Source organism: Schistocerca piceifrons, chromosome 7, assembly GCF_021461385.2.
Source record: "Schistocerca piceifrons isolate TAMUIC-IGC-003096 chromosome 7, iqSchPice1.1, whole genome shotgun sequence".
NCBI lineage: Eukaryota > Metazoa > Arthropoda > Insecta > Orthoptera > Acrididae > Schistocerca > Schistocerca piceifrons.
The window spans coordinates 275409272-275436780 of NC_060144.1; the positions used below are offsets into that span (position 1 = coordinate 275409272).

General features: G+C 42.4%; 1 protein-coding gene across 1 annotated transcript in view; it reads right to left on the bottom strand.

Annotated features, from left to right (window-relative positions):
* Window positions 1–20003, bottom strand: part of LOC124805624 (beta-1,4-glucuronyltransferase 1-like) — a 124141-nt gene extending 104138 nt beyond the window's left edge. The window contains exon 1 of the mRNA XM_047266191.1: window positions 19902–20003. Within this exon, the coding sequence (XP_047122147.1) occupies window positions 19902–20003 (102 nt within the window). The remainder of the gene's footprint in view (window positions 1–19901) is intronic.
* Window positions 20004–27509: the final 7506 nt, after the last annotated feature.

A 27509-nucleotide genomic window follows, 5' to 3' on the forward strand; every position in this document is an offset into this window, starting at 1 on the left:
ACTGTTTGAGGATGACGCTGAAGTTGTCATCCGGTGATGTCCCATATGTGCTCGGAAACATATCGATACTCTGTAGAGACTGTTGGGTTGCGACAGCTGTATGTGGAGAGCGTTATCCTGTTGGAAAAAAATCCTGGAATGCTGCTCATGAATGGCAGCACAACACGTCGAATCACTATACTGACATACGGATTTGCAGTCAGGGTGTGTGGGATAACAACGAAGTGCTCCTGCTGTCATACAAAATTGCACCCCAGACCATAAATCCATGTGCGGGTCTAGTGTGTCTAACACACAAACCGGTTGGCCGCTGGTCCTCAACTGGCCTCCTTCCAACCAACACACAGACATCACTGGCACCAAGCAGAACCACCTATCAACAGAATACAAAACAGCCCCCCCCCTCCCTCTTACAATGAGCTCTCGTTTGACACGACTTCAGTCGCAAATGGCGATGGTTTGGGATCAATGGAATGCATGCTACTGGGTGTCTGGCTAGGAGCTGTTCTTGATCTGGTACCGAGCGCCGCAGAATTTGAATCTGCGCCAGACGTCATGGACGTTGAAGACCCATAGAGGTCTCTGCACCATTGTGCCGTAAGCTGTGGCAGCGCGCGCCTCCTGGCCTGCTTTTAGTGTGAGGGCGCCACAGTGGAACACGTGGCCCAGCGGCCAATAGCGGCGCCCCCGATAGAGCGCCTGCCTTGCGCTCAGCCAGCAGTCTAACATCACATGCGTCTCAGGACATAAGGCCTCAGACAGCGTATTGACTTTCATGTTTCTATTCCAGTGGACGTGGTTGTCTTGTGTGGTTCGTTACTTTGTTGTTTGTTTTTGTTGTGTCATAACGTCCTCCATTGGTCGTGTCTGTCCTCTCCCGTTGCGTTGTTGTTCGCGGGCCGCTCTGCGGGTCCCGCCGCGTTTCCATCACTACTACCCCGTGACCGTTTCGGTCGCCGTTACAACACTTGATGTAACCAATTTGTAACAGTTTGTTGTTTCACTGTGATGGCAATAGCTGCTCAAATTGCTGCTGCCGATACAGTATGATGCGCCAGAGTCATACGCCAAACATGATGGTCTCCTTCTCAGGAGTGTCACAGGGCCATCTGGAGCCTAGTCTTCTTGCTACCGTGCATTCCTGCGACCACTGCTGCCAGCAATCATGTACGATGGCCACATTCCTGCCAAGTCTTTCTACAATATCGCAGAAGGAACATCCAGTTCTCACAGCCCTATTACATGACCTCATTCCAACTTAGTGAGGTGTTGATAATGGCTTCTTTGTCACCTTAAGGGCATTCTTGACTGACATCAACTCACCACGTTCAGTCTCAAATGTAACTAACACTCACAACCGTTATACTAAGGAGAATGCTCACACCACGCTTGTCCGCCCTATTCTGGAGTATTGCTGTGCAGTGTGGGACTCGCATCAGGTGGGACTAACGGATGACATCGAAAAAGTACAAAGAAGGCCAGCTCGTTTTGTATTATCGTGAAATAGGGGAGATAGTGCCACAGACGTCATACGTGAATTGGAATGGCAATCATTAAAACAAAGGCGTTTTTCGTTGCGACGGGATCTTCTCATGAAATTTCAATCACCAGTTTTCTCCGCCGACTGCAAAAACATTCTGTTGGCACCCACCTACATAAGGAGAAATGATCATCACGATAAAATAAGAGAAATCTTGGCTCACACAGAAAAATTTAAGTGCTCGTTTTTCCCGCGTGCCGTTCGAGAGTGGAACGATAGAGAGACAGCTTGAAGGTGGTTCATTGAACCCTCTGCCAAGCACTTTATTGTGAATAGCAGAGTAATCACGTAGATGTAGATATAGATGTACACGTGTATTTAAAGCAAACCTGATTTGCATCCTCATAGCTGCCACTCTCACGCAATTCGCGTGAAATCTGAACAGATATCATCTTTCAAAAGTAGAAACACGCCCACCAACTTTTGTTGATGTCGAACCACTCCTTCCTGGTGCTGTGGTTTTTTTTCCGTCAGTGTATGTTCATGCTCGCAAAACTCAAAAAGGAGTCCATCGACTGACTTGCAATTTTGACGCAAAGTTGTGTTTGAATACACATCTCTATTTATATACATATTTTTTAAAATATATGTAATCTATAAATATGTGTGATCTATAAATAAATGTGTAATATATAAAGAGCAAACGGTGTTAACCAGAATTCTTCACTGATTTACTGTATATTTTTACACAATACTCTAACGAACATATGAACAGGCAGGGGCTATATATTTTTAATATTATAATTTTAATAGAATGTAATTTAATATATTATATTTTTAATATACACAGCATATAAATATATATGTAACATATAAAGTGGGAAGATTGTTACGAAAAATCTCGAATCGTTAATTACTTAAAATTTTACGTGATACTCTAATCAACATTCAGATGACCAATTTCTATATAATTTTTTAAGTATATGTAATATATAAGAAATATACATAATACAGAAAGAGGTAACATTGTTACCAAAGATTTCAAAAAATACTTGACTGATTTATATCAAATATTTACATATTATTCCAATAAACGTTTGGACGAATATAGATTATGTGAAAATATAAAATACATATAGTGAAACATAATTAGCTAAAATAATGAAAAATTTATGACCATTTTACATCAAATTTTAAACATACTCTGTTAACCATTCAGACAGACATAGACAAAATGTTTTCTAACAACAATGTACATGTTTTTTGTTAAACCAGACCGTGAGAAAGAACATACTGTGCAGTACTCTAATGTAAAAATGTGCAGTTTTGTTTTCCTTATCACAACCAGTTTCACCTACGACTGTGGGTTATTGACAAATTGTTTCTCCCATACATATTCTTTCTCATGATATATACATATTTTAGACATAAATTGCATACACAACAATGTGCTTTTTTTTATTCTTCCTCGTAGATGATTTTCACAGAAAACAACAAAGTTGTATCTATGGCTTATTGGCTTATGATTAGATTACTACTACAGAATTTTGAATCTGCAATAACAACAAACAAGGCTCAATGTCAGAGAGAGGAGGGAAGAGGAGATAGTCAGAGGGTAGGGAGGAAATGGACATAGAGATCAGGACAGAAAAGGGAGAGAAGGAGAATAGGATATATATCCAATGCCTATACACATTAGAAATGTGTGCTTTCTCTTTTCTTTCTTTTCCATGTTATCAGACTAAGCCATAGCAACATGTGATCAGGTACAGTTAGTACTTCATAATCATCACATTATTTATTTTTTTGTTATCTCGACTTTATCCATAAATATACATGCGATTTTTAAATATTAAACTACTTCTGCAATGCATTACTTAACAACAAATACACTACCTAATGCAAGCACGCCGATATTTATCCACCTCCCATTGCTATTTGTAATTTGTTGCAAAGTCACTGATTTTCTCCCACTTTGCAAGAAGACACACTCGTAAACACAAGACTAGTAATTAGCACACTGCGAAAAAGACATACTAAGTCATATCCCTGCGTTATTAGAGTGTGACATCACCAGAGAATTCCTTAGAGGCGTCTGCTACTACGAGATTATAGCACACTCGTAAATACTGATTGAAAAATCCGAGTAAGTACATTCACAACACATCGCTAAAACAAAAATTATCAGATGCATAGGAAGAGAATAGCATACACAAACACTTTATTAAACAGCTAACTAAAAATTGTGAGTCTCAGTCCCATATGTAACCATCCATGCATGACAGACCTGGTAGCTGGCTGAGGACACACTGCCACCACTGAACACTGTCTGCCAGTAATCGCCTTGCCGCAGCTAGAAAAAATTCCATTCCCCATGCAGGCAATGGGTGAGAGATGAATGATGAGCCACAATCGTTAAAAAACGAGAGAGCAGCTGGGGAATACCCAGAACACCCACATGTGCCCGTAGCATCCACGATCATACGTTAGATGCTACTCGCTGGGAGCAGGGGCTTGATAAGACGGGCTGCACGACATCAGTTGAATTGCTGATCAGAGGAAAGAGCAATATCTGCTCTAATAATAACTTTTATTTCATGTCTCTCTAATTACGAGAATGTAAATCACGATGGAGAAACAACTGACACACATGACCTCCCTAGGTATACACAGTAGGTGTTTTATCACAACCACAGGATGATGCAAGGTGGAGTGCTTCCACACAACCATGTCTACCTTCTTTCTTTATGAACTTACTGATCGGTTTTCAAGAAAGAATCCATATCCAGAAACGCTTGGCTTGGGCGCTGTAGAGCATCGAAGTCTGAGGCAGGTGTGCATTCCACATTACATCAAGAAACCTTGAGCAACACATTGCACTGTCAACATTACAAACGAGCTTCGGACTGTGTACCTCCTACATCAGTTCAGAGCCTACATCAGCTGCAGTGCGCTACATGCACATGAACCAGTAAGCGTGGTTGTCTTGGAAGTATTTCAGTCACTCCATGGACTCGAGCAATAAGCTCCTCTGCTGATGTTACTGGTGTTCCATACACCAAATTCTTCATACCACCCCACAGAAAACAGTCGAGAGGTGTCAGATCTGGTGACTGTGCTGGACATGAAACTGGTCCATCTCTACCGATCCATCGTTTTCGATATGCGACGTTCAGGTGATTCCACACATCAACATCAAAGAGTGCTGGAGTTCTGCAGTGTTGCAGCCATATGTTCATCCAAATATTTAGTGGTACTACATCCAATAGGGTAGGCAAAACATCTCTAATGAATGTGAGGTACATCAGTCCTGTGAGTCAGTTTGGCAGCAGATAACAACCCATGAAATTTTCACCAATTGTCCTGACCCAGATGTTAATAGCGACCATGTGTTGATGATTTTGTTTCAAATGGTTCAAATGGCTCTGAGCACTATGGGACTTAACTTCTGAGGTCATCAGGCCCCCATAATTTAGAACTAATTAAGTCTAGCTAACCTACAGACATCACACACATCCATGCCCAAGGCAGGATTCGAATCTGGGACTGTAACGGTCGTGCGGTTCCAGACTATAGCGCCTAGAACCGCTCGGCCACTCCGGCCGGCTTGGTGATTTTGAATCATGTTGTGCAGGTTTAATATCTCATCTCCAGTAAACGTGCTTTCATCCGTGAATAGCACCTTGCTCTGGAATTCTGGCTTGAGTATGCATTGTTGTAGATACCACCGTGCAAACTGTACCAGTCATGGATAGTACTCCCATAATACCTGGACTTTCTGCAGGCAGTATGGATGGAGCCAATGTTCATGGCCAGTATCCCTCATGGCACTTTTACCTTTGTGCAGCGCCTGTGCCACCTGCTGAGTGCTGCTGGCTGTGTCCTCATTGGACGTTGTCAGCACATCAGTGATGGGGTAATGGGGTTCCAAGTGCACTTTTCATATGAAATTAATACAACTTTTTTTTGCAAATTAATTAAATTGATCAATTAAATAACCCAAACTCACCTCTGTATGATGACAAGAGCTTTCCTCAACTGGCACGTGGGCCCCTACCCCATCTTCCTCCACTCCGCTCCCCTCCACCTCCCCCTCCCCCACCTACACTATTGGAATTTAGAATTTTGGCGGAATTCCGAATTTCGACAGGAAATTCAAAAAATGGCGGGAATTTCAAAAATCATGGAACTTCCTTTATCCCAAGGCTTTGCTGACGTCCCATCCCACCCCCCACCATGGAGTTGGTGCGAAATTGAAAATGGGAGTGCCCTTTGTGGGGCTTTAACCATTATCCTTCTGGGCAGGAACCCTAAATCCACCCCACTACACAGGGAAACTGTCCGACTGCAGGAGAGGAAGATTAGGCTATTGTACTTTATTTATTTTGGGTGGTAAACTGAGTAAAGATCGGTCCTAATTACACAACTAGATGCATAGTGCTACACAAGGAGCGCCTAAAATCGCATCACAACTCAAAAATTGATGCTGTCATTTTACTGGTGTCACTCTGTTGGGAAAAAATTCATAATAAGACTCGAAACCAGAAGCGGACGTACTCGATATAAACTCTGCATAGTATGATGATAAGTTGACGGGAAAAAAGGTGCATCGGAAGGTTTTCTCCTATTTTTTTGCGGGAAACGTGTTCAACTGACGAAATGTTGGTGTAGGATAGACAGGAGTTTAATAAGCGTATTACCTGTAAGTATACTGCTGAAGACTGTGTCTATCGCCTTTTGATGTTGGAGTTCACTATAGACGCCTCCCACTGCATTGCACGACAAACACCCTGGAGCTTAAAATTCAAATAAATGGTGCTCTCTTTATATCTTGACAACTTCCTTGTGTTTCATTGCCGTGAGAGGTCCAATTGGTGTAGCTGATGAGTAACTTGCACATTGTAAGAAGTGGCAGGGCAGCAAACCATTACTGAAATGTAGGAACGCCAATGAACACTACCTCAACGGATGGAATAGCTTCATTGTTCTAATTACACAGAAAAATCATTGTAATAACACAACTACCACAAAACCGACCCCAAAAGATCACATTAGGAGAAAGGGGCGGTAACTGCATGTGTGTTCACAGACCAACCAGCTTCGAGTCAGTCTTACCTCCCATCTACCACACCTCATCCCTCACTTTCTTCTCTATAGGTAGGGATACAGGCCTGTTCTATCTTTTGTTGATGGTCCATGAAGACATCTATTGGGTGGCAGTGATATACTGTCTCCAATCTGCAGAAATTATTCACAGATGGACAAAAGCTCAAGAACAGGACGCTTCCTGCAAGCTGTTAAACATATTTCTCGGAAAGACTGCTCCCCCCTCCCATGGAACAACAGCAAAATTCTGTATAATGCTTTCTCAAATTTCTGCTGCCACCACCATCCACCAGTGGCCACCAATTGCCTTAACTCAGAGCACATTCTTTGGACTGCCACTGCACAACCTGCCCACCAAGCAAAACCTTCAAGAAGCCTTGGTCAGAGCATGCTTGCTAGTGGAGCACGAGGTAGTCCAGATGATCAGCGGACCACAGAATAAAGTGACATAAATGACAATGCCAGCGATGTGTTGTCTGTCTAAAACTGCAGCTGTGCTATACTACCCCTGCCATGACTAACTGCTACCGCCGGCGTCCATCTGTTTTGGAGGGAAGGTATTTCAGTATAATAGTTGTATTTAACGTATGGAAGCCATCCATGACACACACATGGACATACAGAATATAGAACAAATGCACTTCATCTGTAGAATATATGGTTGTAAGTGACTGGATGCATTTAAGTACAGTGCTATTTTATACCACCCGACTAATGTGCTGTTCTATCTCGTACTTGAGAGTAATACTCACGAAGGACTGTCCCCTCTATTGAATGGACAACCAGCACACAAAATAGCGGAATTTGGATGATCATGTGCCATCATCATAGATCTTCAAGAGCATAAAAAAAGGTACAATAGGCGCATCATGATGCCTGGGTTTGTTGTTCTTATTGGAGTACCTAGACAATCTTATTACGAAATATTGGTAATATAGCTTGCATCAAAGATATTATCATCTTTAGCAGGAGGAATTTAATTGTGCTTACGTCCCCTGCAGAACCGTAGAGTTTTTTGCAGGGTTGTAGCACTGTCGGAAATAATGTACAAGTTGCTAAAATCGAGACTTTGTGACCGGTAATATGCAAGCATAGTCTGTACATGTATACGTGTGTTGCTGTGTTGTGTTGTGGTCTTCAGTCCTTGACTGGTTTGATGCATCTCTCCATGCTACTCTATCCTGTGCAAGCTTCTTCATCTCCCAGTACTTACTGCAACCTACATCCTTCTGACTCTGCTTAGTGTAGTCATCTCTTGGTCTGCCTCTACGGTTTTTACCCTCCACGATGCCCTCCAATGCTAAATTTGTGATCCCTTGATGCCTCAGAATATGTCCTACCAACCTGTCCCTTCTTCTTGTCAAGTTGTGCCACAAACTCCTCCTCTCCCCAATTCTATTCAATACCTCCTCATTAAAACTTCGAACATAGCTGCTAAGGTTCAGTGACCGTGTCACAATTATATTAAAACAAATAAGCCCTCGATCACAAATATTAAGTCAAAATTGACCAGGTTTCGACGCTACTATGAGCGTCGTCTTCAGAATTAGACTAACTGTTCTAAAACATATTAGGTATATAATACATTAATAAAATTAAAGTTTGTACTGAATGGAAAAGATGCAGTACTTACAAGTCACATATTAAAAAAGATCTAAGCCGGAGAGGCGACGTCATGAATAGTTGTGAGATGGCGAGCCGCTAAGGGCTGCTCGTACTGTGAACAAGGAAGGCAACAAGACTGAGGTGCCCACTTTAGAAAGTGTGGGCAAGTAAACATGGTGTTGCTACGAGCGCCATCTATGAGCCGCAGAAACAACTAGGCTACTGTACATTCAAAATTAGACACATGAAATTGTGATGCAGCTGATTCAGGCATAACGTAAGCACTAAAAATAATAGGATGAAGTTACATACTGTATTTATAAGCTTTAAATAGAGGTACATTTTGTAACGTAAAAAACGTTAGTTATGACATACAAGAAAACAGCAAAGATGTGACAGGAAAACAACATTTCGGTAAACTGCATGAGGAAATCTGAATCAAAGATCAAGCAATGGCTTTATACAGTCGAAAAAGTTTTTATTTCGCAGCTGCAGCTGTTCGTTGAGAATGAGGCCATCATGACGAGAGAGATGTTTGAAAATCTCCAATTCCTTGAAGACATCCAACCTACGCCCCTTGTTTTCGGTATGCAGAATATTGTTATCGCCTATGGCTTTAGGCACGTGTCCAGTAATTAAGAGATGATCGGCAAAGGATGAATTTAGGGGACTGGTGCCGTTATTTCTCAAAAGATGTTCTTTATATCAGATGGTGAAAGCACGTCCAGTTTGCCCTATATAATAGGAGGAGCAGGTATCGTACATGATCTTATAAACGCCAGAACTTTCTGTAGGGGAGCGAATGGATTTCAAATTATGAATGAAGTTTCTCTTTAGATTATTATTAATAGAGAAGGCAACATTGCAGTTGTATTTGTTGCGAAGCATGCGCTGAATCTGATAGGAAATGGGTCCTATGAAAGGAATAGAAAAACGTTTTTTTTGGGTTAATTTCAGTGCAAGAGGTGTTGAGCGTGGTAGTTCTTGCAGTTTTCTTTTTTAGAATATCGTCCACTATGTTAGACGTATATTTATTATTGACTGCTATGGTTTTAAATAAATTAATCTCCTCATTAAACTTTTCTGTTGAAAGTGGTATGGAGGTGGCTCGGTGGACGGCAGAGTGAAAAAAGGCCATTTTTTGAGACTGTGGATCAAAAGAGGAAGCAGGCACGATTTGATCAGCATACATTTCTATTCGAAAAATATTGAAAGTGATGTTATTGTCTTCTATTGTAAGCGTCAAGTCTAAATAATGTAATTGGCGGTTTTCGTTTAGTTATGTGATCTACCCATCTAATCTTCAGCATTCCTCTGTAGCACCACATTTAGAAAGCTTCTATTCTCTTCTTGTCCAAACTATTTATCGTCCATGTCTCACTTCCATACATGGCTACACTCCATACAAATACTATCAGAAACGAATTCCTGACACTTAAATCTATACTCGATGTTAACAAATTTCTCTTCTTCAGAAACGCTTTCCTTGCCATTGCCAGTCTACATTTTATATCCTCTCTACTTCGACCATCATCAGTTATTTTGTATACGTGTAGGGATGTCAATAGTGGATGGTCGCAGTTCGAATGCATAACTTGCTAACTGTTTGTCTATAAATTACGCTGCCAGGCAGACACACTCTGTATATTGGGAGAAGAAAAACTCTTATTGTCCAGGATGGTAAATGCAGTCGACATGCTGTAAATTAACGAATAACTTATTACTAGGGTAAACAAAATAATCAAAATTGATGGATGTGATGTCCGCCAGTTATGCAAAACACCGTTTTTCTTAGTACCCAAACATGTTTCGGCACCACTGTGCCATCATCAGTGGGTTTTCGTTTTTATTTATTCTGCAATGTGAACATTTTAGATAAATGATTATAAAATTATGTGCATGCCAATACAAGGAGCTGCAAATCAAAATGATGAAAATAATCAAAATTTACGGTTTGTAGAAGTCCTGACAGGGTTGTGGAAACGTATCAGAGTTGGAAGGTGTAAACAAAAGTAGCGAAGCTCATCTGGTAAGCAATAAGAGCATATACTTACAGGAAAAATATCAGAGCAGCAACAGAGGGTTAGGGTTGTTTTTGGCGAAGAGACCAAACAGCGAAGTCATCGGTCTCATCGGATTAGGGAAGGATGGGGAAGGAAGTTACCCGTGCCCTGTCAAAAGAACCATCCTGGCATTTGTCTGAAGCGATTTAGGGAAATAATGGAAAACCTAAATCAGGATGGCCGGACGTGGGACTGAACCGTCATTCTCTTGAATGCCGGTCCAATGTGATATCCACTGCGCCACCCCGCTCAGTGCAGCAACAGAAATCAATTCCGTACACATGTCTGCTCCCTGTTGCAGATCCCTGCACGGTAGAGTGGAAGTAAAATGAACATGTATAAATGTTTCCAGGCTTTGATTTCCTGTCAAGTGTGTCACTACATGATTCTGCAGACAAGATCTCTGATGTATCGTAGTACCACAAGGAATTGTTTCCAGACTTCGAGTTTCCAATGCATCCACCATCTGCACCACTTGTTGAGTCTCATTTAGGTATGGAGCGAGTGATCGTCCTGTCCAAAATGCCTGCATGTGTATCATCAGGAAGAGGGGAATTCTTAGGATTCTTCAGTAGGCTGGTGTATAAGACATGCAAATATCCCTGTATAAAATCAAACCACACATAGGATGTCAGCAATATGACCTTACAGACATGAACTATAGAAAAAACTTATGGTAAATGATATTAAATCGATAAAAATTGAGGAAAACCTGGTATAATTACGACAAATTGATGGGAAATATGTAAAATTGATGGAAATAAGACGAATATGAAAAATGGCAAAAAACTTGCAAAATTATGTAAACTGATTGAGAATACATAAAATTAGAGTACGGTACAAATATTATGAAGTGCGGCGAATTGAGGTGGGATGGGGCTACCAGGACATTCAAGACCAGGTAAAGTTTACGAATTGTGCTCTTTCTGCATTCAGTTTTAACCCAACTTCTGCAAACTACGTGGGTTTCCAGAACACATATTTCAACAAAGGCCATATAAGTATTAAACAGAAGCACTACATTAAAGCAGGCTCTATGTTTATACAGGGTGTTACAAAAAGGTACGGCCAAACTTTCAGGAAACATTCCTCACATAGAAAGAAATAAAATATGTTATGTGGACGTGTGTCCGTAAACACTTACTTTCCATGTTAGAGCTCATTTTATTACTTCTCTTCCAATCATATTAATCATGGAATGGAAACACACAGCAACAGAACGTACCAGCGTGACTTCAAACACTTTGTTACAGGAAATGTTCAAAATGTCCTCCGTTAGCGAAGATACATGCATCCACCCTCCGTCGCATGGAATCCCTGATGCGCTGATGCAGCCCTGGAGAATGGCGCACTGTATCACAGCCGTCCACAATACGAGCACCAAGAGTCTCTACATTTGGTACCGGGGTTGCGTAGACAACAGCTTTCAAATGCCCCCATAAATGAAAGTCAAGAGGGTTAAGGTCAGGAGAGCGTGGAGGCCATGGAATTGGTCCGCCTCTACCAATCCATCGGTCACCGAATCTGTTGTTGAGAAGCGTACGAACACTTCGACTGAAATGTGCAGGAGCTCCATCGTGCATGAACCCCATGTTGTGTCGTACTTGTAAAGGCACATGTTCTAGCAGCACAGGTAGAGTATCCCGTATTAAATAATGATAATGTGCTCCATTGAGCGTAGGTGGAAGAACATGGGGCCCAATCAAGACATCACCAACAATGCCTGCCCAAACGTTCACAGAAAATCTGTGTTGACGACGTGATTGCACATTTGCGTGCGGATTCTCGTCAGCCCACATATGCTGATTGTGAAAATGTACAATTTGATCACATTGGAAAGAAGCCTCATACTGACGAAACTAAAATGAGCTCTAACATGGAAATTAAGCGTTTCCGGACACATGTCCACATAACATCTTTTCTTTATTTGTGTGTGAGGAATGTTTCCTGAAAGTTTGGCCGTACCTTTTTGTAACACCCTGATGTATCCCACTCCAAGACAGTGTTCTCACACATGCAGTTGAATATAGATATTACCGATTACGGTTGGTTCTCCGTAGCAGTGTCATTCCATAAGTACACTAAGTGATCAAAAGTATCCGAACACCTGGCTGAAAATGACTTAAAAGTTCGTGGAGCCCTCCATCGGCAATGCTGGAATTCAATATGGTGTTGGTCCACCCTTAGTCTTGATGACAGCTTTCAGTTTCGCAGGCACACGTTCATTGAGGTGCTGGAGGGTTTCTTGAGGAATGACAGCCTATTCTTCACGGAATACTGCACTGAGGAGAGGTACCGAAGTCGGTCGGTGAGGCCTGGCACGAAGTCGGCGTTCCAAAACATCCCAAAGGTGTTCTATAGGATTCAGGTCAGGACTCTGTGCAGGCCAGTCCATGTCAGGGATCATATTGTCGTGTAATCATTCCGCCACAGGCCGTGCATGTGAGAAGGTACTCGATCGTGTTGAAATATGTAATTGTCACCCCTGATTTGCTCTTCAACAGAGGGAGGCAAGAAGGTGCTTAAAACATCAATGGAGGCCTGTGTCGTGATAGTGCCAGGCACAAGGGGTGCAAGCTCCCTCCATGAAAAACACGACCACAGCATAACACCACCGCCTCTGATTTTCTTGTTGGCTCTATACACTCTGGCAGATGACGTTCTCCGGCCATTTGCCATACCCATACCCTGTCATCGGATCGCCACATTGTGTACCGTGATTCGTCACTCCACACAACGTTTTTACAATGTTCCATCGTCCTATGTTTACGCTGCTTATACCAAGCGAGGCGTCGTTTGGCATTTACCGGCGAGATTTGTGGCGTTTGAGCAGCCGCTGGACCATGAAATCCTAGTTTTCTCACTCTCGCCTAACTTTCATAGTATTTGCAGTGGATCCTGATGCAGTTTGGAATTCCTCCGTGATGGTCTACGTAACATCAGATCATGACTTATGTGTGCAATAGGAAGGTTGCCACGGCGGTGGAGATGCTACTGTAAATGCCAGTAAGACTGTTACATCTCCTTTGGCTACTGATCGTGGTACTCACTCACACACCAGACAGCTGTTTCTTCATGTGCATTTTAATGCAGCAGGGTGTGGGTGGTAACTCAATGTATCAACTATCGAAAATATTCATGTTGTTTTTCCTCGGCCGGCCGGAGTGGCAGAGCGGTTCTAGGCGCTACAGTATGGAACCGCGCGACCGCTACGGTCGCAGGTTCGAATCCTGCCTCGGGCATGGATGTGGTTGGTTGGTTGGTTTATGGATGTGTGTGATGTCCTTAGGTTAGTTAGGTTTAAGTAATTCTAAGTCTAGGGGACTGATGACCTCAGGTGTTAAGTCCTATAGTACTTAGAGCCATTTGAAACATTGGAACCTCGCCTGAGCCCGTCAACACTGACATTGGACTGTTGATGACTGGAAACATGTTGCCTGGTTGGACGAGTCTCGATTCAAACTGTATCGAGTGGATGGACGTGTACGAGTATAGAGACCACCTTATGAATCCATGGACCCTGCATGGCAGCAGGTAACTGTCAAGCTAATGGAGGCTCTGTAATAGGTGGGGCATGTGCAGTTGGAGTGATATCGGAGCCCTGATACATCTAGATATGACTCTGACAGGTGATATGTATGTAAGCAACCTGTCTGATCACCTGCATCCATTCATGTCCATTGTTCATTCCAACAGTCTTGGGCAAGTCCAGCAGGACAATGCGACACCAAACACACCCAAAATTGCTACAGAGTGGTCCTGGAACAATCTTCTGAGTTAAAACACATCCGCTGGCTACCAAAATCCCTATTAGTACACATTATTGAGCATGTCTGGGATGCCTTGCAACGTGCTGTTCAGAAGAGATCTCCACCCCCTCGCACTTTTACAGATTTATGGACAGCCATGCAGGATTCATGGTGTCAATTCCCTCCAGCACTACTTCAGACATTAGTCGAGTACATGCCACATTGTGTTGTGGCACTTCTGCGTGCTGACGGGGGCCCTAAACGAAATTAGGCAGGTGTACCAGTTTCTTTGGTTCTTCATTGTGTATTACCACAAGTCCTGTGTTATTTCGTACTTCATAACCTCTAATTATAAAGTAGCCAAATTGCTTACAAAACTACAACACAAGAATCTGCTGCTATTGCGAATGATGGTCTGCTGGGTGACAGAAACCTTACGCACCGGTCGGTAGAGGCGAGTTATGGAACATTCATCATTTGTTTTTTTATGTTCCGTAAAGACCAGCATGATGTAGCATCGCATTGGCAAAACGGGACCTGCCATAGTGTAGCAAAACAACAACTTCCTCTTGATTTATCCTTGTTGTTGCTGAACGTAAAATGATTGTTTTTCTTCCGACATGTGAGCAGATAGCATTAACGACTGTATTCTTTAATGTTATTCTGCATGTCTGAAATGTTTGTAATACACACATGCTGGACGATTTATTTAAGGAAACTGATTTGAATGCCAGGGGCGCTATGAAACCATATAATTTTGTCCATCAAACTGAGAGAAATCGCTTAACATACGATGTTTCGTTGAGAATGAGTTTAAATTTTCGATTTTCTTTACTTTGATGAAAGTTTCGAAATGACGAGGACATTCTGTAGCGCTCGATAGTTTTCACTGCAAAATAGTGGCAGTTTTTTCAATTTTATGCAGGGTGCACATGAATAGAAGGTGTCAGGTAAGTTAATACATCTGTCAAATGAATCGCTATAGAGCTCTAGCCTCTGCAGTTTGTTCATCTGTATTCAGTGGCAGTGGTGTAGTTTTTTTTCTTCACGTTGTTGGATGTCACAGAATTGCAGGATGCAGAGGGAGAGAGGGAGATGCCAACTGTACCTTGCAGTCAAACGTGAAAGAATGACTGCATAGATGTCATCCCACACAGATAATTCAATCGTCTGAAAAGAATATAATGTTCTCATGCACGACAATTTATAATTTGAACCGGAGGACTACTCTCAAACTATACCGATTATGTTCATAAAACTAAAAGAAAATGGACTGCGCCTATTCTCATGGAAACAAGAATTTTTTAAATTGTCATTGCGATTGCGTTTTTTGAAATAGATGCTCACCTACATTAAGTGCGTTGACATTAAACACAACTGTTACATTGAAATGTCTTCCCTCACAGAGTGATGCGTGCCAGCGGAAGCAATCGGTCGCAGCAGGGGGAGTGGGGCGCAGCTGCACTTTTAGATAAACAACACGCAGTTGCTATAGCCATCATTCATCTCACTTTGTTCTCTGGCGTGCTGACCATCCGAACCGCCTCGTGCTCCAGTAAAGAGGATGCTCCACCTGCGGCTTTTCAGGTGCTCTGCTTGCTGGGTGGGTTGTGCAGCAGTGGTCCAAAGACTATTCTATCAGTTACGGCAGTTGGTGGCAGGTGGTGGATGGTGGTGGCAGCTGCCTGTTTCCTAACCAGCAGACATTTGAAAAAGCATTATACAGAATTTCGTTGTTGTTCCACGAGACGGGAGTTTGACATAATGGTTTATATTTAATGCCATTACATAGGTTAGTGTTACGTTAGTAAACACTAACGTGTGCTCCCTTGGTAGCTCGGAGAATGTCGAGGCAGTATTCCAGTTCCCGCCAGGTGTTTCGTAACATGTGTCTGTCACAATACCCACAGCAGATTGTATCCTAGCCTTCAGTTCGTCGACGTCAGCAACTGGTGTGACGAAGACCTGATTCTTGATACAGCACCAGAAAAAAAATCAGGGGGCGTAATGTCTGGAGAGGGGAGTAATGACCGGATCGGTGGATTGGAAGGAACGGCCCAACACCCTGGCCACCCCGCTCTCCAGACATTACACTCCTAGACTTTTTTTTTTGGGGGGGGGGGGGGGCTATACCAAGGACAGAGTCTTCGACACACCAGTTGCTGACGTCGACGAAATGAAGGATGGGATACAAGTTGCTATGGGCACTGTGACAGAACACACGTTACGAAACACCTGACGGGAACTGGAATACTGCCTCGACATTGTCTGAGCTACCAAGGGAGCAGACGTTGAGGTTTACTTGTGTAAGTAGTCTTACAAAAAACTAGTAACACTAACCTATGTATCGGCAGCAAATGTAACTCATTGTGTCAAACGATTATTCTGTTATACATGTTTATAATCGGGGCAAGACTTTGTGCTCACCCTGCATGTTTAACAGCTTGCTCTTGAGTCTTTTGTCAATCTGTGACTGATTTCCGCAGACTGGAGACAGTATATCACTGCCACCAATGGATGTCTTCGTGTACCACCAGCAAAATATAGAACAGGCCTGTATCCCTACCTACAGGGAAGAGAGTGAGGGATGAGGTATGGTAGGGGGGAGGTAAGACTGGCTCGAAGATGGTTAGTCCATGACCGCACATCAAGGAGGACACATATGAAGCTGCCGCCCCTTTCTCCCGATGCGATCTTTTGGGGTCGGTTTTTGTGGTAGTTGTGTTATTACAATGATTTTTCTCATTCCTCGGTGTATGTGTTGCATTATGGCCTGTTGTTTACGAGTGCTGTTTTTATTTGTTTTTTTTTCACTATATTTTCGATGTGTAACTGAAACAGTGAAGCATTTTCCATCAGCTGTGCTAGTGTGTATTGGCCGTCCTACACTTCGGTGATGGTTAGTTGCCCTGTCTCTTCTTATAATGTACACGTCAGCCAGCAACTGTACCAAGGTGACCTCTCAGGGCAGTGGATCAGGATGACGTTGTCGAGAAATAAAGAGAGCACCATTTATTTGAATTTTGAGCACCAGGGTGTTTGTTGAGCTATGCAATCGCAGGCTTCCGTAGTGAACACCAACATCAAAAAGTGATAGACACAGTCCTCAGCTGTATACTTACAGGAAATACACTTATTAAACTCCAGTCTATCCTACACCAGCACCTCATCAGTTGAATACATTTCCCGCCAAGAATAAAAATAATACATTCCACTGCAGCCTTTTTCCCGCCAGCTTGTAGGTTAAGGGATCATCTTATGTAGAGTTTATTTCGAATGATATTGTGAATTTTTTCCCAGCAGGGTAGCACCTACTGTCTGACGTCGACAATTTTTGAGATGTATTGCGATTTTAGGCGCTTCCTGTGTAGCGCTCTGCATATAGTTGTGTAATTAGGACCGATCTTTGCTTCAGTTTCCCAATCCTAAATAAGTACAACAACCTAACCTACCTCTCCTTCATCTGGAGAGTTTCCCTGTGTAGGGGGGTGCCCTTGAGCTTTCCATCCAGAAGGGTCAGGGTTCAGGGCATTGCCATTTCAAATTTCACGCTAATTCCCGGGTTGGGGGTGGGCTGGGACGTCAGAAAGCTCTGGGATGTAGCAATTCGCACCGTTTTCGAAACTCGCACCATATTTTGAATTTCCCATCAAAATTCGAAATTACCGCCAGTAGGGCAGGTGTGGAAGAGGGAGGGGGAGGGATGGGGACAGTAATGGAGGGGGAGGGTACTGGTCCATATGCCAGTTGGGGAAAACCCATGACTTCCACTGGAGGGTTGGTGGGGTCAATTAATTGATCAATTTAATTAAGTTGCGTAATTAATTTGATATCAGTTTCATATAAAAAGTGCAGCCAGAGACCTATTAGCCCACTACTGTATCCCCCTGCAACTGTAGCGTTCAAACCGGTAGTGGACGACGTGCATCACGTTTCAGTACCTACCAGAGGACAAACATTAGACTGGGGGCAGTACTCGCAACTAACAAGCGCAAAGTGTTTGTGTTTTACTGTAGAATGGACACACCTCAGGCAGAAAATACACATGTACAACTTTCTTGCTTTCCTGAGGCGTCTCTCGATGTTTGAAAACGTGGAATGGTGTTGAGTACTTCAGCTTTGAAAACATTCCACACACAATCCTGCAGCAGCTGTCTCACTGCAATCCGCTTTGCCATATGCAAGCACCATGCCGGGGTCATTTCTGCAGCTGTGTACTGGTTCATGCCGCACTGCTGTCAACAACGTTAGTGCACTGGCACACCACACAAGTCCAGAGTAGGATGCGCGCAAGGGCTGTGTGGTGGAATGTAGCGCATGCACGGTAATGTTATTAGGCTCAGAGTGTTCAGCCACAGAACACAGATGGCTAAATGGTTTCATACCTCCTGTATTAAGAGACCAAAACGAGTGGGAACAAACTGTCACAACGGTTCTCAGACTTCGACACTCTCCAGTGCCCCTGTCGTGTGTTTGTAGATATAGATTCCTTCTTGAAAACCAATCAGTGTGCCTTCCTGCGTAACATACTAAGTGTTGTCAGTGTTTTTTATGGGACAAAAAAATGGTTCAAATGGCTCTGAGCACTATGGGACTTAACATCTGTGGTCATCAGTCTCCTAGAACTTAGAACTACTTAAACCTAACTAACCTAAGGACATCACACACATCCATGCCCGAGGTAGGATTCGAACCTGCGACCGTAGCAGTCGCACGGTTCCGGACTGAGCACCTAGAACCGCTAGACCACCGCGGCCGGCTTTTATGGGACATCCTGCGTAATTAGCGCTTTACTACGCTGGGGTTACTGACTCAGCTAGAAGAAGATTTGTACAAAGAAACGAAGCTGACTGTAAAAGATATTTTACAGGACAGAAGATTAGATAAATGATGGAATTATAGAACGTAGGTTATTTGTAGTTGCCAAATTACTAGCTGGAGAAACAATTAGATAATTCTAATGTAGAACTGAATTGTTTGTATTTTTATACGAAACTACCACATAGAAAGAGTTGTTTTCTGTATGTAAGTGTAAATGTAGAAATTAATAAAGGTTTTAAATGAGAATATTTGGTTCTCTTATTCACTAGCCAGTCAAAAATCCGAAAAAGTTTCCTATTTACTATGATGTACATACATGTCTCTGTGATGGGGAGAGGTGTGGAGGTTTCTAACGAAGTAAACAAGAAGATATTAATGTATATGGCGTCGAAACGCTTTCAGCATGCCGGCATCTCGTGGTCGTGCGGTAGCGTTCTCGCTTCCCACGCCCGGGTTCCCGGGTTCGATTCCCGGCGGGGTCAGGGATTTTCTCTGCCTCGTGATGGCTGGGTGTTGTGTGCTGTCCTTAGGTTAGTTAGGTTTAAGTAGTTCTAAGTTCTAGGGGACTGATGACCATAGATGTTAAGTCCCATAGTGCTCAGAGCCATTTGAACCATTGCTTTCAGCATTTCAACTCTATACTCACCGAGAATGATCTGTAATGAAATGGACCGTCTGCACCAAATATGTACGAAATTAGAGACGGATAAACAGTGACACATCCATACACTGAACAAACGACTCTCCATAATGCACAACTCGTCTCTCATTGTTGTTGACCATCCTACAATTTCACTATCCCATGACAAAAAGCACAGCTCTTTTATTAATCCAACCTAGTAACATTCCCAGGCCATCGATCAATTACTCATAAAGAAGAGTACGGACACGACTGCGTGCCGACTGCGTGCAAGGGCTACACCTTTCATACCTTATGGTTGTGGTAAAACGTTTCTGTGTAAATTTAGGGATGTCCTGTATGTCGATTGTTGCCCCACTAGTATTTCAATTTTCGGAAACTAGAGAGACATGTTATAAAAGTTATTATTAGAGTAGCTAATGCAGACTGGGTTTTACTCTACTTCGTGTTTCAACTGGTGGTGTCCTGCCTGTCTTGTCAAGCCCCAGCTCCCAGCAGTTAGCGTCTGACATAATTATAATCGTGGGTGCTGCGGGCATCTAGATGCTCTGGATATTCTCCAAATGCTCTCGTTTTTTAACAGTCATGGAGCTACTATTTGTCTCTCGTACGATGCCTCCTTGATGTCCGTGTGTTGGGGCGTGGCGGCAAATGGCGTCTGCTGCAGTTCTTCTAGTTGTGACAAGGAGCTTACCGGCTGACGGCGTGCAGAGGCGGCAGTGTATCCTCAGCCAGCTACCAGGTACGTCGCGCATGGGCAGTGTTAAGTTACAAGCTTATTGGTATGCAGTGAAAGACATGTGAGCCCTCTTTTTATTCGATGTGTCATACTGGACACTCTTTTTCAACCGAAGTCTTCGATAGTATGATATATGACACCAGAGTGGCTCTGAGTCTGTGGTGGCTCGTAACCAAAAATGATCGTGTTGCACATTGCTTATCAACAAAACAATTAACAACGGACAGAAGATGAGCGTAGTGCTCATTTTTTGGTAATCCATGATGTAAACAGACCGTTCGCTCATATCCTGAAACATCTACTCGTAATAACACCAAAACATGTGCACAGAATCAAATATTTGTACGCAGAAACTACTAGGCCTGCCTTATTAACCTTTCTCTGTAGGACCGATGTTAACTACATTCGACTGTATAGAGCCGTTTGGTTTGTAGTGATCATTTGCACAGGAATCCCATTACGCTTTCCTTCATATTTTCAAATTTTTCAATCACTCTTTGAACTCAGAAAATACTAAAACGAGTTCTCGTCCCATGGAGAGCAATATATTCCATCACGCTCGAAGCTCCACACATTTTTTGTACTCCTCTCTTCTATACACAACAGAGAGTTTTGTTCGACACTTCTTTGCTCCCAAAAGAGAATAGCGTTTAGTACCAGCTCCGAGAGAAAACTGGAAGAGTAAGAGGTGAATTTCTGTGGTAGAAAGAGAGAGGCTGCAACTATGCAACTAGGTGTCCAGTGAATTTAAATCTCTCCTTCGCCTCGGACCTTACAACATCTTTATTTCTTTTGCCTCCTGCAGTACATTACACATCTTCAGTTCTCGCTTGTTTATAATACTTGTGAAAATCTGTAGAATTTTTGGCCACGCCTCCCTAATGTTTGTACTTTTATGCTCAAAAGCTGTTAGCTGATCTCGTGCTTAAGTTGGGTCATGTGGTATCCAGCATTATTTAATCTCCGCACCGAGCAGCGGAGCATTATCAAGCGCGGCTGAGAAACGCATCGTTGGCCGCACTTATCAGCGCGCGTAGCATCATCACGGGCCTCCTTCGCGCTTGCGCGCTTCAAACCGCAGCAACTGGCCACCCATTAAACTCAGCGACTGGCTGCCTAGAATACACAGCAACCCAAGCCGCCGGTTCCATTAACTACGGAGTCTTATGTAACGCCGCTACTGACGCCTAGAAGTCAGTTCTCATCGTACTAAGTTCTACTCCACGATTAGGAAGTGATACGCTGTGGTGGACCTGATGTGCGATGTTGATTTGGGTGCTCTCTGGACTTAGAATTCGTATGCTATACTGGATCTTGGACTTCAGCGTTCTCTAGGCTTAGTACGTCAATGGTCTTGTGATTTCACTTGCTCTTCCTGGACAATGGTTTAACCATACATTCATTGTGTTATTCGTCGTTATAACAGTTCACTATCCCTTTTCTGCAACTCGTATACAAAATATCCACATGGAACATAATTTTATGAAAAAGCGAGAGCCAGAAAACGAACCATTGTCCTTCGGAAGCGTTGCTGAACTGCAGACTTATACGATGTATTTTCATTACATAGTTTTTCCCTGTTGGCCATATTATTCATGCATTTTAAATATCTTCCTCACATTCGAAAACGACATTGACATCCCTTGACTGGAAATTCCAACGCGTAGAAAAGCAACGTGGCACCCGTTTTCGTACTGTTTCCTTGAAAACTGCTGTTCTTTGTGGAACTGTTGAAAAGGAACTACAAAGTCGTCAAACTTTGGTAAAAAATATTTGCCCATTTTTATTAATCCTAATGGATCTAAGAATAATCAGGTTCAACTGGTGAGTACAACAATGAATCTGTGGTGGCTTATAAAACTTTTCTTTAAAACCATGTACTTGTGCTATTAGTTTGTGTGGACAATTGTCCAAGTGATGATTTATCTGTTCTATGATGTACGTTGCCAAAATCTGGACGGCAGGCTTTTCTGGAGCTATGACGTCCTAAAATCTTTCAAATAGTCTTCCAGTAATGATGTATGTACATACTATAACTATCAGGAAAAAGCAGGCTACATCGATGATTTTGTCATGTATTACAGCCAAAAACGCCACAGGCTTAACTTTCTTTCTGATTTTCTCTTGGCAGCCTTCGAGGAGGTATTAGAAGTGTTTATTCCGAATAGTACTAGAGGTGCCTTTGAAAACTGTTTCTTTTCCTAAATACAATTTTAATACCAATACCAATCTAATTCTACACTAAAATTTATCAAGGCACGAAAAATGACAGGATTTGAAACTGATTTAGTCCCATCATTTCATCTGAGGGCAAGTTCCAAAACACCATAAAATCGAATGCAGTTAATAATTAGAGTTTTTATGTACCCGTTAGCGATAGCTCTTTGGTTTTGTATTGATACGGACCTTTTCTACCACACTCTAATACTCTAATATTTACATTGCCTGGACTTGCCAGATTCAACACGTTATTCACATGGATCAAAGAAGGTTCGTGTTTCCTAATTTGTGACACACGGTGGTGTGGAATGCACAGACCCCTTGTTTAGTTCACGAAAGTTCTCCTCCAAACAATAAACAAGGAGAACAAAATAAGGCGTTTTCCAAATCACAATCACACAATCATTCATGCTTTACAGTTCAGAGATAAATTTTCTATTGGAACTGACATTTTCCTTATAACTGTCTGCGAAACTGTTAAATAAGCACTCAGCCTAGGTAATCTGTCAATTTATACTTTTTTTCCAAACTTGTGTAAGTTGATGGGTCCATAGAGCAAGGAAATTATGTGATTCATTATTTCACGTATTCATTTGTTGCCCCAAAATTCTCTAAAGCACACGTTAAAATAACGGACAGAACGTACAAGAAATATTTACTTCGCTCGCAACTACACATGAACTGGTAAGGCCAGCCGCGGTGGTCTAGTGGTTCTAGGCGCGCAGTCCGGAACCGCGGGACTGCTGCGGTCGCAGGTTCGAATCCTGCCTCGGGCATGGACGTGTGTGATGTCTTTAGGTTAGTTAGGTTTAAGTAGTTCTAAGTTCTAGGGGACTGATGACCACAGAAGTTAAGTCCCATAGTGCTCAGAGCCATTTGAAACATGAACTGGTGAGGAGACGCGAGAATCCCACTTAGTTCGAATATCTGAGCGCGCCGGTTGTCTTCGGAAGGCCGGCCGGTGTGGCCGAGCGGTTCTAGGCGCTTCAGTCTGGAACCGCGCGACCGGTACGGTCGCAGGTTTGAATCCTGCCTTGGGCATGGATGTGTGTGATGTCCTTAGGTTAGTTAGGTTTAAGTAGTTCTAAGTTCTAGGGGACTGATGACCTCAGATGTTAAGTCATATAGTGCTCAGAGCCTTTTGAACCATTTGTCTTCGGAAGGACGGCAGCTGGCAGGCGACTGAGAACACCCGCTCTATCACGCATGAGGTCCTAGCTACGTTATACTGTTTTGGCACTGTTTATTTATTTACTGTGGTAAAAGATAAAGAAACTTTATTTTTATATTTCCTAATTACGAAATTATTAGGAGGGTATTATATGGGGCAGTTCCTATACCTTCGCCTCACTACGAAGGAAACCGACAACAAACTCGATCAGAACTGCTGGTGTTGCCACCATTGGTTGCTACATGACTGCACTTCAAACAGTCACCACAGCGTACAAATTGCGGCCGCAAATTGCTCCGTCAGTCCAGTCATGGTAGGCGCTACCTGTGTCTTGAAGTGATTTCGGCTCGGGTCCACAGCCACAGTCATCCTTGTGGCGTGGGGAAGAGATGTTGTCCCGTCGGTGCGTCGGGGGCGATGTTGCTCTGTTCGCACCCGGCTTCCCCCTCCACTCCCGAGTGGCTCGCTTGGGGTGTTTATACACACAAGGCCAGCATATGAGAACAATGTTGCCGAGCATTGCCCCTGCACTCCGCGCAACCCCTGAGACACCCAAGGCTGCGTTTGCGTAACCCTAGACCAGTCGGCACATTTTCGTTCCACTCGGCTGTGTTCGGCACTCAGAGCCCAGGCATTTCAAAAGAGAGTAATGGCACGCTATTTCTTCACTTGTATAGAAAGCTCATAAAGTTAACTCATTTTAACAAAATTATTCCTGGGGGTAGCGCAAACCTGCAAACCTATAAAGGAGCCCCCCCCTGTTCCGAGTAGTGTATAAGAAATGTGGTCTTTCGTTGTAAGTAGTATTGTCATTGCTAGTAACATTCTGTGAGAAGTATGTGAGGGAGTCGGATGTTGGTTATGCTGCTAAGCAGTCTAGAAATAACTAGCAGAACACAGAGATGCAAATGCAGAGAATGTTACTTTCCAGAAATATGATCTTGTATTGCTTCATTTGAGAATTGTGAAGATTTTCAGATAATTTTGTCACTGTGTTGGTTGCTCTTACATAATTTATGAGAAGTTTGTGAAAGGTAAATTTTCGGTGATTTTTCTTTATTGATTTGGGTTTGTTAGTCTGACTGCCCAGACATGAACAATAAAAGTTACCTGCTCACATATCTGGCACCCAGAGGTATAGGTTCACAACTCCTTTACTATTCTTTTAAGTAATTTCATGGCAGTCATGCTTTTTATAAGAAGTGATTTTTGTAAAATTGATTGTAATCGTTAAGGACTGAGGTTCACAATACAGTTTTGAATACTAGTCTCCTTTTTAATCATTTACAAGTCGAGGTTCTACCATCCTCTTCTCACGAAAATTTTATTTTGCAATTATTTGTCGCCACATTGCACTTAGTGGGACATAGTTGCTAATGAGTAAAGCATGAAGTTCTTAGCATAGTTACTCTTCCTTGTGTTGCACTGGAAAAAATTTCTTTTCTTTAGCTGGTTTGCTGCTGCACTGCATTTTTAATATTCGCCACTTTCGAGCAGTACCAAGTTTCTATTGCCATAAGATAGGCCATGAAAATTGTTCAGGACCAATTTAACATCAGTTAGGACATAATAAGATCTTTCAAAGATAAGCATGGCATTTCAAAATTATAAAGTTCAATTTAGGTTAAGTTCCGATTTCATTTCTTATGCAGACATTCTTGTTCTTGCAGTGCAATACTACATTCAAGTATGGCTTATTTTTTCTTTGGAATTTTATTTGGTCAGTATGAGTACATTAATAGAAGCTTTTTGGACAGTAATTCTTTCAAAATCCGTTTTCTTACTAGTAGAAATTTTATTCTGTAATTTTGTACATTGGAAATGCGAATACGTACTGTGATACCATGCATTGTAGCACTGTTCACTGCACTGCACAATACAGAATTTCACAGAACATCTTACATATATTTAATGTATAGTTTTAGGTTTCCTAATTATTTTTGTTAACTGCTAATTTCAATACAGTTACGCAATTTCAGACATTTGTCGACTTCTTTTATTAGATAGTGTTTATGTAATCACACCACTTGCATTGTTCAGCTTCACATTCAACATAGACATACACAAAAGTGTAAGACTAGGAAACCAGTTTAGTTTATAACTCCACCACACAAAGGAACAACATAAAAAAACAGATACAATGGTTATGAGCAGGATTGAAAATCACGATTGTTATTGAGTTTTTCAATAAAGTGTTTATCGCTGCTATTCCCATCCTATGCCTCCACTAGGTACTGTATACAGGGTACATCTAGCAATGTGTTGTGAGTGTACATATTTGGATTTGTCCATTGTTATTTATGAGTGTATTAAAATCCTGTAGTAAGACCCCTCTAAGGCATCCATACAGTGATGTCAGACACAATAATGCATGTTAATGACTTGGTATGTATTTTTCACAGTTTACCAATTGTTTAGTCCAATATTTATGTCTGCATCTTCTTGAAAAGTGAGAGAAAATCGGTGACATTGCAACAAATTGTGAATAGCAGTGGGGTAGGGGGTCCCTGGGGGTATCAGGTGGTGTGTGATCTTGAAGATAACAAACCCAATTGCCTCAGGTGTAACATGCTACCCCTGGAAGTCTTATCAGAGTCCTTGACATAAGATCATTATCTGTGGTTGTATCACCACTGCACAACTACTGTTGTCTGCTACAGAGCCCCATGTTCAACGATGTGCAGCGAACAGCGGGTTTAGAAACACTTGTGCCTGTACCAACTTTGTACTCTGTCATCATATCGCCCACAGACCACCACCTATTGTGATTTACACAACAGGCAACATCAGACCTCCACGTTCTGTGATGAGGCATGGGTGTCCAACACTTTATCTCCTACTCGTAGTTTGACCATCCTTCAAGTACTATCTATACATGCTCACAACAACAGCATGTGGGCAGCTGACCAGCTTCTTCATTCCAGACATTCTCATTCCCAGGTTCCAGATCATAACTAACTGTCACGTGTCAGAGACGTCTGTGAGTGGATTTTCTCATATGCAGCTTATATAGTCGCTAAAATGAATCATCATTCTTTTGATCTTTTTTATTGCAGTTCGCCAGGAAGAGGTGATCTGGCAGTGAACAAAATCGCTCTTCAGCCAAAGGTTACACATGCTGAAAAGATGTTTTAAAATACATAATAATAGATGGCAATAAATGGTGTTTAAAGAAACACACTGGTGGAGAATATTTTTGACTTTTACAGAAAAACATATGGCAATAGGTGATCTTCTTTTTAAAATAAGCACATTGGTGAACAATACTTACGATTTTTAAGACTTCTTACATCATTTTACAATGCAGTTAAAGTAGAATCATTGATGGTAATGTGAATGATGCTATGGTGTAATGGTGATGCTGCTGGAGCATGAGAATGACAATGCTGAAAGTAGCATATTGAGTATGACTCTGGGGTCCTGTGGAAACGCAGGTGGCTACTAAAGGTCAGTGAAGTGGAGGAGACGAAGGGGGAGTGAGTAAAACTTAAGCATGTGTGAGGTGGACCATTGCCGCTAGGGTTGGAAAGAGGGCTGTATCTCAGGATGGGTTTAATCCTTGTGAAGTGGCAAGTGAAAGTTGATTGAAATTCTGGGGGGGGGGGGGGGGGGGTGTATAAGGCATGAAGGTGCATGAAAGGTGGAGTATATGGGAGCGGGTGGGGTTGATAGTGACAAATGTAGGATGGTGGTGAAGGAATAGAACTGTAAGGCAGACATAGTTGACAGGGAGAGCATAGGTTTGTAGTTTGAAGAACAGTTCAGAATGCTACACCCTGTCAATCGCTTTCTGGGTGTCAAGGGAAACAAATAAGGAGCAATGCCATTTATTTAGTTGATGGGAGATGAGGAGAGTAAGTAACAGTTAGGACGAAAGCCACAATGGATGTTGGGGATGCGTAGATAGGCTGTAAG